Below are 13,891 nucleotides of genomic sequence, written 5' to 3'. Positions count from 1 at the left end.
TTTCTGAAAAAGCTGTGTTTCTATGTCAGTCGTTCGTCGATTTTTCAAAAAAAGCAGACCTACATTATGAGCTTATTTTTCAACAGCAAAATTATAGCATAATGTTTAAAACACCAAAAGGGGTCCCCATCCAAAATCGGTTAAAAAATAGCAAATATAACAGCTAGCTTTGTGCCACGCTAAGAGCTTGCATACTGTAGATCAGCTATTTTTGAAAGTCACATTTGTAGTCGTTGCTTCCGGAGGACTAAGTTTAGGCACCACTGACTGATGAGCAACATACAGTAGGTTTTCTCAAAACCGTTAGGATTTAGAAGACATTTTGTTAGAATGGGTTCAATGACTCCGTTCATAGACTGGGGCAGCCAGGGCATGAACCAGTGTTAGAATGGGTTCAATGACTCCGTTCATAGACTGGGGCAGCCAGGGCATGAACCAGGGACCTTCTGATTACCGGACTCTACCCACTCAGTCTCGCGTGGGCAGACTGTTGCCTCTCGCCAATGTTCAAACGCTTCCGTCATACAGTCTGGAGAACGGAAGCTCTGCTCACAAGTTAGTCTGGAGAACGGAAGCTCTGCTCACAAGTTAAATGCATATAAAGCGGAAGTGAAGCTTCCTCCCCACTTCCTCTTCTTTACAGTCTTGCAAATGTATTATATTTTAAAATATATAGTTTTGCGAGCGGAAATGACAAACAGATTACTCAGATTTTGGTTTAGGTGCCGATCCAAACTCTATACACTCGGCACTTCTCGGCATTCGGAAGATTGTGGAATAGTTGTCGAGAGTTGAGACTACCCACTACAAACATGTGCAAACAGGTACAAACATTCAGATGTGGTTGCCTCGGGAGGACTCCGGTCAGCAAAACATATAGGATTTTAACTGGTTAAGACCTATTATACTTAGTTCAGTTGTTATTTCCAACCATTGGCAACACCTTTGTCGAAAGAAGTAATAGTATACACACAGTTCTATTCATGTCGATATACTGCTGCTGTGGAAAAAAGAAAAAAGAAAAGGCTAGCGCGCTGAATAAAAGTTCATGGTAAACAATGAGCAGGGCGCAGAGGGAAGGCAGAGGGGGGGGGCCGTGCGATACCGCGCAGCGCGGGCTGGCATTTCTGTTTCCCATTTCATGGCTGTGTGTGAAAAGGCAGGAAATGGAGCTGACATTTAAATGTATCTGACCGCCGAGACCAGGAGAGTGAAAGGCCAACAATAGTCTATTATAACCCCCATGCGGGCGGAGGAACGCAGCGCGGCAGCCTATATTTCAACAACCACTTCACATTCATAGCACAGCATTAATTGCATTTTATGCCTTTGTTCTCACAAAACGAACGCAGGACAAAAGAGACATACTGTAGATTATTCTGAGAGTATTGTCCTTGACGGGGAAGGCATTGTTATGCTGTCCTATTTTCTATGATTACTACAGCAGCCCAAGCGCTGAAAAACTGCAAAGTGGTTTATTTCCTTGTTTCCCCCCCCAAGTACGTATAAAGCTAAGTAACCGTGATTGGGTTATATAGACATAAAGGGTTCTATAGTTGTAAAGTATATGCAAGCATTTCTTTTTTTTTATATGCGATTAAACTGGATGGAAATGTGAAAGTCTTGCGATATTGGTAGGGGAAATGTTGATTCTGTGGCAAGTATTTATTTAATTCATCAAGGGAATTGCATAATAACTTTCATATGGATGTTGCATTTTTTATCAAACTCTTTCATATATGTATGAGTGTGGAGTATGTGTATTGTGCGAATGTGCGTGCATGCATGCATGCGTGCGTGCGAGAGAGAGAGAGAATAAGCTGTCAGCCTACAATCAGCGGAGTGTGTGTGTGTGGAGTCTTTTCTTTGATGAAAACCGGATCGTGTCAGCCATCTCTCTCATCCAGAGGGGGAATAATTGAGCAGCTTCTCCAAAAAACCTTGTCTTTATTCTGTGATTGCATATGATAGCATCTCTCCATCTATCACTCACACCCTTCAGATGCAAGTATATAGTGCAACCTCACACTCCGATGATTGCCTGAGTGAGAGAGAACACATACATTTCATTACGGTACGGTACGGTACAGTACAGCGTGTGCGTCCTCACGGCCGTGAGACGGACGAGGAGGACGTGAAAGATGGGAGGAGAAAGACGATGGAAGTGTGACGCGAAAATGTTGCCTTTAAGTGCGGAAGGCACGTTCTTTTTCCTTCGGGGAGGTTCATCTATATTCATACTCTGTGTTATACGCATGTAAAGAGGAAAACAAAAATAATGATGGGAGGCGGGGGGAAGGGAGGGAGTAATTTGTTTTCTTTCGCACCGAGGACAATTGCCTCTCTCGCCGCTACGCCCTCCATCGCAGCCTCTTATACACCACCTCCACTCTCTCGTCCACAGAGAGAGAGAGAGAGACGAGGCGAGTGAGAGGAAATTAACCGTTTGAAAGACACGCGTTGTTTTGGCGCCAGGTAGCGGGTCAGTAAATACTGTGCCTGATTGGCAAATGATAGCCATGCTTCATGCACACGCACAAAAGCCAGGGTTGTTTATTCGCTTATATACCACTGATGTAAAAAAAATGGGGACATTCGACGTGATGGTGTGTGCCCGCGCTTCACAATGTACAATTACATCACATTACTTCACTACAATTTGACGGTTGAGGTTAGCCATGCAAACCTGCAGCAACCTGCTCAGCGGGATGCAGTTATAGGCCAGGGGCTCGGTTTCTTTCCCAAGGACACTTCGACACTAAGCTACTGTAGGAGGGGAGCCAGGGATTGAATCGGGAACCTTGTGTTTCCAAAGCCGTAGAAGTCGTTATTTGTTGTTAGTAGCAGTAGCAGTAGCAGTAATAGTAGTAGCAGTAGTCATCATCATCTTTTTTGGCCCGGTCGACATCATGGATTTCACAATGCCACGCCAGACTTTCCGGTCCTTCATTGCCATCCCCAGTTCCTGCTTACTGATGCACGTGTCCCTATAGCGATGACATCAGGGAACGGAGGTTTACTACCTCTGGTCTGCTTTGAGGCAGGATTCCAGAGAAGAAGGGAAGACATAACCTCATTGTCATGGCTCTGTAGCCGTGGCCGGCAAACTGTGTTCTTCTGGATCGGACTAGTGAAGAAACACGGGGAAAGTTGCCATAATATTAGATTAGTTGATGGGTGGCTCTTCCAAGACAGATTTTAGTAGTGGCGCCCACACACATCAGCTATTTGAAAAGATTATGGAGTAATTGTACTTACTGTATAAGTAGAATTAGTGGTAATAGTTAGGGATGCACAATATATCGGTCATCATACTGTAGCTACATACACAGGAGCCAAGGTGTGGTATTATTTAAAGGTCTGTGTGTGTGACTGTTCAGTTACAGTCATGCGAGGAGGAAGCAAGACAATAATTGTTAAGACCAAAAAGTATAGAGCTCCACTCCATTCATGTGTAGTGCGGGGGTAAGAAGAAGGACTGCTATAATTACCAGAGAATGATCACATATATACCTAATGTGATCATATCTTAAATACTGCCGTTTGTAAGCTCATTTGAATCCGGGCCTTGGAAACACAGGGCTGTATTTTGCGTGTTTTAAGTACCAGGTGTTATAACTTAAAGGACCACTTCACCACTTTTCAACCTATCTTCATATAATAGGTCCTCATTAATAATCATGATAAACTGGCACGATTTTTTTCCTACTCAGTCTGTGTCTCATAGGAGGGCTGTGGGCAGTTTAGAAACAGTCTTCAAGTGACATCATTAGGCAGATATCTTTTTAAACAAGATCTTTTTACAGAAATGTTTAGATTTTCATTATCGTGAGAACGATGGCTTCCATTTTCGCATTGCAACCTTTCAGGACTAGAAAGCCTGCTGTTTCTATTAACTTGTATTCCCCATCGATGATGTCACTGGAAGACAGTTTCTGAACTGCCCACAGCCCTCCTCTGAGACACAGAAAAATTGCGCCATTTTTTCATGATTATTAGTGGGGACCTATTATATGAAGATAGGTTGAAAAGTGGTGAAGTGGTCCTTTAACTTAAGACCTGGAGGCGTGATCAATGGCTATTGGCTATTCTGAGTGGCCAAAGAGCATTGGCCACGCCTCCAGGACTAAGGTTAAGTAATAAGACCTGGTACTTAAGACAGGCAAAATACAGCCCCTACAGTGTGGTGTTCAGTACAGGCCAAATGAATCAGGTCATAACAAAGCATGGCCTTCTAGAGATCTGCATCTGCACCCAGCAGCATCACAGTCACAGACAGTACAACAAGAGGTGTACGGTAAATGTGCATGTATCATGTAAATAATCGGTGATTGGATATCTGCAAAAATCTTAATGTTGTGCCTCCCTAGTAGATGTACTGTAGTAGTATTAGTGGTAGTAGTATTAGTGGTAGTACTACAGTAGTGGCGGAAGTGGCTTGTGTAGTAGTAGTACTAGTAGTAAGATAAAATGGGGATGGCCTTTAAAATTGGTCGACACAACAGCAGCAGTTCCAGGTGCAGAGAAAGCAAGCGCTAGCATTAGTGATAGTATTAGTGGTAGTATTGGCAGTAATAGTAGTATAGTACAAGTAGTAGTACTGGTAATATCACTGATTATTCCACAGTGTGTAGTGTCTTCATCATTGAAAGGGTTAACCCGAGAGTGCTGCGTTACCGTTGACCCACACATTCTACAACAGGTCGTTAAGAGGAAGCAATCTGATTGGTTGAAACGGTTTCTAGCCGTTGATCAAACCAGCACTGTTCACCAACTAATCAAAACAAATAATTCAGCCGCTCTGTTTTCCCAGAGCGCTAGCAAACTCGGTGGCTAGGCTAGCTAGTTTCTTTGGACATTTGTGGTCGTAGTGACTAGCTGTCATTAAAAAATATATATCTTTTCAGCGATTTTCTTAGTTTTAAGGGTAACTTCAGTGATGCTTGCGGAACTCGACTTCGTCTCGTTCCCCTACCGCATCACCGTCGTGGCAATAATCACGTTAAACACCCTCTCGGGTAATATTGCTTAATTCTAACACACACAGGGTGTGGCCAATAACAATCAGTGTTAATGCTGCTGGGAAGCCTCAGTAATGGTGCCACGTTGAACGAAAGCTCCGTGGCTCATTTCCCTGCATCTCTGTTTTACATTCTTCTCAGGCCATTTCCAAAAAGGCCCAGCGTTCAGCGAAAGGCCATTTAATTCAACCCATTTCAAATGGCTGCTGTCTCCTCCCGGTGAGTCAGGGACGTGTGCAGACTCGGAGTGGAGACCCAGTCGTCCGCGGCGCTCGGGGGTAAACAACAGTGGTATGACATAGAAGTGTGCATCGATTCAAACGCTATACTTATCACAAATACTCTCTGCTCTAGTTGCGTGGCCCCGTTGGTGAAGTTATACCGCTCGAGAAGAACGAGGAGGACGCAATTTCTCCAAACAAAAGCAGCAGCATCTCGTTTTGGTCGTGATGGATTGGCTGAGTCAGATCAAACGACAACGTCCGTTACGAACACAACCAGACACGAGCGGCGGAGGTATAGACAAAATTACTCCAAATTGCGTGCCTCGACATGAACAGGTCTGAGTGTTGAAAGACAGCTTAGCGACAGCAGAGTGATGACCACCAATGTGCCAAAACGCACAACTTTCTCTTAACTCATTCTGACCCGAGATCAGATTAAAAAAAATCTGAGAATGACAGTTTTCTGAAAAAGCTATGTTTGTCGTTCTTTCGATTTTTCAAAAATAGCAGATCTACAATCTCGTAGCGCGCCACTCGGTGGCGCGCTATGAGCTTGTAGATCTGCTATTTTTCAATAGCTAAAGCATAGCATGATGCTAACACCAAAATGCGTTAAGGTCCATTTATACTCCATGTAACATTATGCATACAGACCGACGTGAATAAATAAATACCGTGTGCATTTGTAATGTAGGGCCCGCGTAAACGTGTCCATTACGAGTGGGGAGCTGTGTGAATGAGTCTTTTTTTTACATGTACTGTAGGGACTGAAAGAGAAATATTATACAAATGCGAGGAGGAACGAATGCCTGTCATTACAGAAGAAGATGAGGAAAACTATTCTGTGTGCTAAGCTGTTATTTAGGCTCCTGGGAATCTCTCCGAGTGGCTTTTATCCTAGCGGTGGAGAATGCATATCAAAGGGCTTTAGCTCACGTTGGATAGCAACTCAACGGCACCTGCGCACTACACATGGGCACGCGCACGCACGCACGCGCACACACACACACACACACACACACACACACACAGTATAATAGTGGCCAGCGGGATTCGGCAGGGCTCTCAGTGGGAATGCAGGGCTGATATGGTGGTATTAAGTGAAGCACCATTTTTCACTGACCTCCAGGCAGGAGGAAACCACCAGGCGTGGAAGGGGATGGGTGGGTGGATGGATGGATGGATGGATGGATGGATGGATGGATGGGTGGATGGACGGACGGGTGGGTGGATCAACATATGGAATGTCAGAACAGGTCAGCTCCATATATGGAGAGATCTACAGCTTTGATTAGGTCAGATCAACACAGTGTCCATGAGGTCAGATATATAGAGTTGCTGCTTGCATCGTTCCAAGGCTTTTCAATAGAAAACAGACTAGATGAGACCGACTCCAGTCACTTTCAGTTAGTGCACTGCAGATGCTCGTTAACTGGTTCAGAGGAGAGGAGAGGAGAGGAGAGGAGAGAGGCAGATCGTTCACCTCCATCATTGTCGGTCCCATCGCTGCAGTCCGTTTCCATGACGACGCTGCATCCCGGCCCGCTCCAGCCTGCCTGACAGACACATCTCCATCCACTCTGCTCCAACGTACAGCGGCCATGACCACTGCACAGCCCTGGACACCCATCTGACACGCACACACACACACACATGGTTGTGAGTTTGAATGTTGCAACACACTGGCATAAAGCACACATCTTGTGTTGTGTTTAAATATGATAAGTAAAGATTCTATTTACCTTTAACCACCACATCCAGGTCATGAGTGACTGTGGGGAAAAGAGAGGGAGCTGGATGAGAGAGAGACAATATGTTATTATGCTGAATTGCTGATACGCCGATACTATAGTGAACACACACTGTGATATCGTAGAAACGAACGTGCGCGCACACACACACACACACACACACACACACACACACACACACACACACACACGTTTACAGTTTTGTACACCTCTGCGTCGTCTTTAGTGAGGAAGTTCACTGTGCTTAATGATGTCGGTACAGAGGAATACTTTGCACATTGAGATTTGTGTTAAGGGCTGACAAAGCTACATGAAAAGCTTCTCAAGATGAAAAAAAAACAACCCCACAACTGATGGTTTGTATCACATTGGTAGTGGTGAATCTCAGTTTACAAATACCTGGGTTTTAACCTATAGAAGACAATCAATCTGTCTTTGAAACATTATTTAACCCATTCTGACCTGAGATCAGATTCATACGAGGTTTCCACTGGACACACACTGGTCTGATTAACCCATTCTGACCTGAGATCAGATTCTAAAAATGTCAGTCGTTCTTCGATTTTTCAAAAATAGCACACATACAAGCTCGTAGCGCACCACTCGGTGGCGCGCTACGAGCTTGTAGATCTGCTATTTTTCAATAGCTAAAGCATAACATGATGCTAACACCAAAACGGGTTCCCGGTCAGAATGGGTTAAGGCCTTATGAAACAATCTCAGGTTGAAGTTGGGGCTTTTATTATTTTTGTTTTGTTAAGCAAGAATTAAATAAAATAATCGTTCAACCGATGCTTTTATCAGCAATTGAGGCTAGCTCTCTTCTATATTAAGTACATTGTTCTGTATTACAATTTATCTCAAACTCAAGTCTCGGCACACACCATTGCAGCTTATTATGAGAACGTTTATTTGTCCTCCATATACAGTACAGCCATATAATGGAACACGATTATAAATGTGTCTTTATATGGCCATCATTGCACATACAAAGTGTGTACAGTGTGTCAGTCTTTGGTGCTTTCAATGTTTTTGCATCATCGTCTTAGTGTGAGCTACGTACAGTCTTTTCATTATCATTTATGTCCAGATCTTTCAGAGAAAACATTTAGACAAGACTGCAACAGTCTCAGACCTACAATACATACAACTTGACAATGTACAGTGCATACAAATTGTGTTCACAGTCATAAAAGGGTGAGTGTAGATATAGACACTTTTATAATAATACCGTACAAAACAAACGACAAAACCTCTAGATCGGATCGCCCCGATGAGAGGAGAAACCTCGCCACACGCCATCGGTAAGAATGGAAAAAGGCACTAATGCTCTTGCATTAGTGCCTTTTTCCATTTTTACCGAACTATAAGGTGGATGCTGTGGTGGTGGAGGCAAGCTTCGCCAGCACCGGCAGTGTGTGGCAGCAACTGGAACGCAGAGACCCAGGGCCCGATTCTGAGTGTCTTTTTCTTAACCCATTTTGACCTGGGAACGATTCTCAAATGCCTTCTAAATCCTGACAGTTTTCAGTGGTTCTTCGATTTTTCTAAAATAGCAGACCTACAAGCTCGTAGCGGCGTGCTATGAGCTTGTAGATCTGCTATTTTTCAATAGCTAAAGCATAACATAATGCTAACACCAAAAGGTCATTTTGGGGGTCCTTGACATGGAAAAAGTTTGGGAACCACTGCTTTAAGACACGCAGAATAAGGCCCCGCCGTGTAGGAGGTCCGCCTCGTCGAGGGGAACGAGGTGTGTAGAAAAGCGTGGCTGATTGAAAGCAATCAGCAGACCCGACAGCTGATTACAGACGAGGCGTGTGAGACTCGCGTGCCCCGCATGAACTGACACGACGCTTCATTTCACAATCCCAAGGACGAAAAGATGCGTCTACTACGCCGGGAAGAAGAATGGACTCGTAATGAGGCCCACGCGACACGGCTCGCTCGCTCAAATCAGCCGTGAGTGTTTCAGTCAAAACACAGCGGGACCTCCTCGCATCTCCCAAAAACCCAGTGATTTAGTTCTCTCGGAATCACTGTATCCGTTGATATAATGACAGGGGGGAATTGGCTTTTAAAAGCCAAGAATGTGCGAGCATTATGTTTTACCACATGTCACATTCTGCTAAATGTGTGTGTGTGTGTGTGTGTGTGTGTGTGTGTGTGTGTGTGTGTGGGCGGGGGGATGCTGTAAAGATATAGAATAACATTGTAGATGTAGATGCAATGGAAATGATCATCTACGGAAGAAAAGGCGCTGCTGGCGGTGATTCTATTCGTTTACGAGTGGGCAGTGACAATGTTTGGAGAGCTACAGTATAGGAATGGATGAGTATAGGGAAAAGAATAGCTCAGAGCAGCTCATTTAAAACAATGTGAACTAATAATAATAATAATGTAATTGCAAAATACTGTATGAACGTGAACTAGTTCACTTTCATTTGTTAGTTTGAACACTGGCCATTTTGTTTTAAGCATGCCATTCTTTAATGTGGATTTGTTTTCATGATGTCTGTCTCTTTTCTTTGGGAGACATTTTAAGCAACTCTCTTGTCCATATAGGACTCCTCATAATATAAAACAGATTCTCAATGGAAGTATCCCTGATGAAATAAATTAATACGAACAACGAAAGCAATGTGCACGCACGCACCCACGCACGCACACACACACCCAACGCACGTACGCACACACGCTGCCACCACGCCTCACCGATGTTGCAGTGCTCTCCCTCCCATCCGGGCTGACAGATGCAGGCTCCGTCGTGACACTGGCCATGCTCCTCACAGTGGGGGTGACAGGCCCTCTGCTCGCACGTGGCTCCCGTCCAGCCCGGCTCGCACTGACACTGGCCCTCCGAGCACACGCCGTGGCTGCCGCACGGCTCCGCGCACAGCTCTGTGTGTGTGTGTACACGTCAGTGAGAAAGTATGTGTGTGTGTGAGAGAGAGAGAGAGAGAGAGAGAGAGAGAGACAGAGCAGAATAAAACATTAGGAGGAAGGCTATAGGAAAAACAAAATGGTGAGAGAGGGTAATTGACAGCGAGAAAGACGGAGTCATAGCGCAGGTGAGAGACGACGCCGGAGGCGGTGTGAAGATTAAAAGGCCATTTCTTACCAACTCTAACGAGTCGCTCTCTCTCTCTCTCTCTCTCAACGCGTCTCACATTAGCGACCCAATCGTTTCCCATTCGCGCTGCATACATTTAACAGGGAATTAATCCCACAATTCTGGTCTATTATTCTTTTCTGACATTTTCATCAGATGTATTAGTGGGTGTGTTGTTAATAGAGCACACACACACACACACACACACACACACACACACACACACACACACACACCTTTGCCCAGAATCGTTCCCTCTGTTACATTAACCCTATATACAGTAGAGTATATATTCTTCATTGACCATATAGTCCTTCAGAGTATGGGAGCTTATAGATCCACACTGCCTTTCGCCCTCCCAGAACAGAGACGATATAACAATAGGCTTCATCATGTGGTTAAAAGAACATTTCCTACACTTTTTTTTCCTCCCGGTCCACTCACTCACTTCCTGTGCATCCTGTTTTAGTCTCTCTCTCTCCCTCTCTCCATCCATCCATCCATTTGTTTGCTCACTTCCCCCCCCCCCACCCCCCCCCCCCCCCCCCCCCCCCTCTCGTTGCCGTGGCGAAGCCTCATCCATCAGTAGAGAGAGAGAGAGAGAGAGAGAGAGAGAGAGAGAGAGAGAGAGAGAGAGAGAGAGAGAGAGAGAGAGAGAGCAAAGTGCTGCGGGCTCACAAAGACTACTTATCCGGCAGCGGTAGAAAAGTTATTTCAATTTAAATATACATAACATAGAGGAGGAGGAGGAGGAGGTGGGGGGATTAAAGTTTGGGAGAGTTCCTTGGTTCTCCATTAGAATTATATTAGCTTAGCCGTGCTTCAACAAGGTCCCCTGGATGTACAAACGCTATATACCGTATCTGCGTTTTTGATTAAACCCAGCAGGTATATTATACTGTAAGAGCAGTGCCTCATATCTCATACATTCAGCCACGCTATCATAAATCGTTATCATAAAGCGTATCGTTGTAATACACGGCGTGCGGCGCGCCCACACAGTGTATACAACGCCGGAGGGGTTAACTCATTCTGGGCGGGAGCCCCTTTTGGCGATAGCATCATGCTATGCTTTAGCTATTGAAAAAAAGCAGATCTACAAGCTCGACTGACATAGAAACATAGCTTTTTTCAAAAAACTGTCAGGATGTAGAAGACATTTTTAGAATCAGATCTCAGGTCAGAATGAAAACTGTCAGGATGTAGAAGAACATTTTTAGTGATCTGATCTCAGGTCAGAATGGGTTAAGGACTGCGAGACGACCGAGTGCCTGAGAGTGCGCTGCGCCGCGCGCCGAGTGAGTGCGTCGGTGCGTGGCGGCGCTCCAACCCCGCCGTCGGGCGGCGGCGTGGTGATGCCGGCGGTGAGGAGGACACCGAAGGGGGACAGAGAAAGAGGGGGGTGTCTTATAATGACCGCTTTCCTCTCCGTCAGCATCCTGCCAAGGACAAGGACGGTGTGTGCGTTCAACACGGTCACACAGAAAGATATATAGTATATACTGCACTTTATCCCATTCTGACCTGAGATCAGATTCTAAAAATGTCTTCTATACATCCTGACAGTTTTCGGGAAAAAGCTATGTTTCTATGTCAGTCGTTCTTTGATTTTCTCAAAAATAGCAGATCTACAAGCTCGTAGCGCGCCACCGAGTGGCGCGCTACGAGCTTGTAGATCTGCTATTTTTCAATAGCTAAAGCATGACATAATGCTAACACCAAAAGGGGTTCCCGGCCCAAAATGGGTTATTCTCTCGTCACAATGGTGAAGCCCCCCCCCCCCCCCTCCAACCCCGACAGTTCCAACAGCTTCCACCGTGGTGTGAAGACGAACGCCGTTGTTTTGAGAAGAACCTGACGCAGTGTGAAGTATACAAGCGGCTTCTTATTATAACAACCCGCTCTGCATATCTATATAACACACAGTCAAATCCCACATTGTTCATTCAAAGCGGCGGTCCGTAAATTTCACGTGGATTCAATGTGGATTTTAACCCGCAGTTCCCCCCCCCCCCCCTGTGTGAGAGACGAAACTTTGACTCGATATATATACACACACCAGACGGGATAATCTCTCTAGCCTGTGTGCCTGAGGAGAAGCACGTTATATGAGCTCTGGGCAGTACGACACGTCAAACAACCAGGGACTGCATGTCCTCAATGTTAACCCATTTTGGGGCGGGAACCCCTTTTGGTGTAGCTTTAGCCATTGGAAAATAGCAGATCTACAAGCTCAATAGCGCGCCACCGAGTTGAGCTTTGCAGGTCTGCGATCTTTGAAAAATCGAAAGAACGACTGACATAGAAACGTATGCTTTTTCAGAAAACTGTCAGGATGTAGAAGAACATTTTTAGAATCTGATCTCAGGTCAGAATGGGTTAAGAGTAGAGAAACCAACCACTAGGCTGCTTATATCTTATTAAAATACTCTGAAAATAAAGTATGTATTCATTAAAAAGTGAATCACAATAGGTTCCAGCTATAGCAGCTTTAGCTCCGGGAAGCATACAAATGTATATAACCAAATGGACCCCACACTGAGGAGTTTCAGTGTGCATAGCCGCCCCCCACACATCTGCACACACACACACACACACACACACACACACACACACACACACACACACACACACACACACACCACCTACAGTTATAATCCAGTCTTTCAAATGCCTTGCTGGATGTTTCGCTGTGCTGTAGCAGATCTGTGAAAGGCCTCGCAGCTAAATGCAGCACTCTCTTCTCTCTCTCTCTCGCTTCCCTTCTTATACATTCCCCCCCTGTTGTTTAGCTGAAGGGAATACGGGTGTGTGCGCGTGCGTGCGTGCGTGCGCTGCAGTCTAAATGTAATGTAAGTGGCAGAGCGTAAGAGTCTCTAAGATTGCTGCCATTAGGGAATCCTGAGGACAAATCTCATTTACGGACAGCATGAAGGGATCTCACACAGTCATATGCATGCACAGTTGCACACACATGTACGAACTCAAACGCACATGTGGACACGCACGCACACGCACATGCACGCACACGCACACACACACACACACACACACACACACACGCACGCACACACACCGGCACACACACACACACACACACACACACACACACACACACACACACACACACACACACACACACAATGGGCCTATCTTTTTTCACATCTGTGAAAGCCCCGGGAAATGGAATCTGGAAAAAAAACACACACACGCGCACTTTCACGGAAGCACCTAATGTGCTGGCGCAGTAATTTTGTGTGCGTGCGTGCGCGAGCGCGTGTGTGTGTGTGTGCCTTTATTTCCGTATAAAGCATATACAGGCAGTTTCACCCAAATGCTCTCGTGTTGCTATAGGAGACAAGCCCTTGGACACAACCTGTAAAGTGTAAACTGTTGGTTGGTTCATTTACATCTTTAGTTAGCATGGGCTACATTTTAGCTCGCATCAACCAGTTCAGTGTAACAACTGGAAAGCCATAGCCAGTAATTGCTTTGTTGGAGAAGCTCTTAGCTATAACTCTGGCACGTTTACAAGCTGTAGAAGTGAAAACCGAGGTGTTTCTTGATGCGAAAGTATGTACCGTATACTTGGTTGTGTGTCGTGTCATTCCGTACGTAAAGAGAGGCGAGAAATGTGGGCTATCTTTTGTTATACTGTATGTAGCCTGGAACTCACCTACTGTATGCTTTCTATGGCATAGGCAGCCCCGCCGGGAGAAACTGTGCGCAGCTGCTGGACATGACACTAATTAATTAGAGCGACAGAGAGAGTGTGTGTGTGTG

The 13,891-nt window shown here is 45.3% G+C and overlaps 1 protein-coding gene across 1 annotated transcript in view; it reads right to left on the bottom strand.

Moving 5' to 3' along the window:
- The window catches only part of tenm1 (teneurin transmembrane protein 1), a gene marked incomplete at both ends in the record, with an annotated part of 354,011 nt that overhangs the window by 146,637 nt on the left and 193,483 nt on the right, over positions 1-13,891 (bottom strand). Inside the window, 3 exons of the mRNA XM_080773976.1 lie at positions 6,729-6,875; positions 6,988-7,017; positions 9,712-9,897. Of these exons, the coding sequence (XP_080630102.1) occupies positions 6,729-6,875; positions 6,988-7,017; positions 9,712-9,897 (363 nt within the window). The remainder of the gene's footprint in view (positions 1-6,728; positions 6,876-6,987; positions 7,018-9,711; positions 9,898-13,891) is intronic.

Source organism: Protomyctophum bolini (assembly GCF_963924005.1).
Source record: "Protomyctophum bolini genome assembly, chromosome: 10".
NCBI lineage: Eukaryota > Metazoa > Chordata > Actinopteri > Myctophiformes > Myctophidae > Protomyctophum > Protomyctophum bolini.
This window is presented reverse-complemented; position numbering and strand designations above follow the sequence as displayed.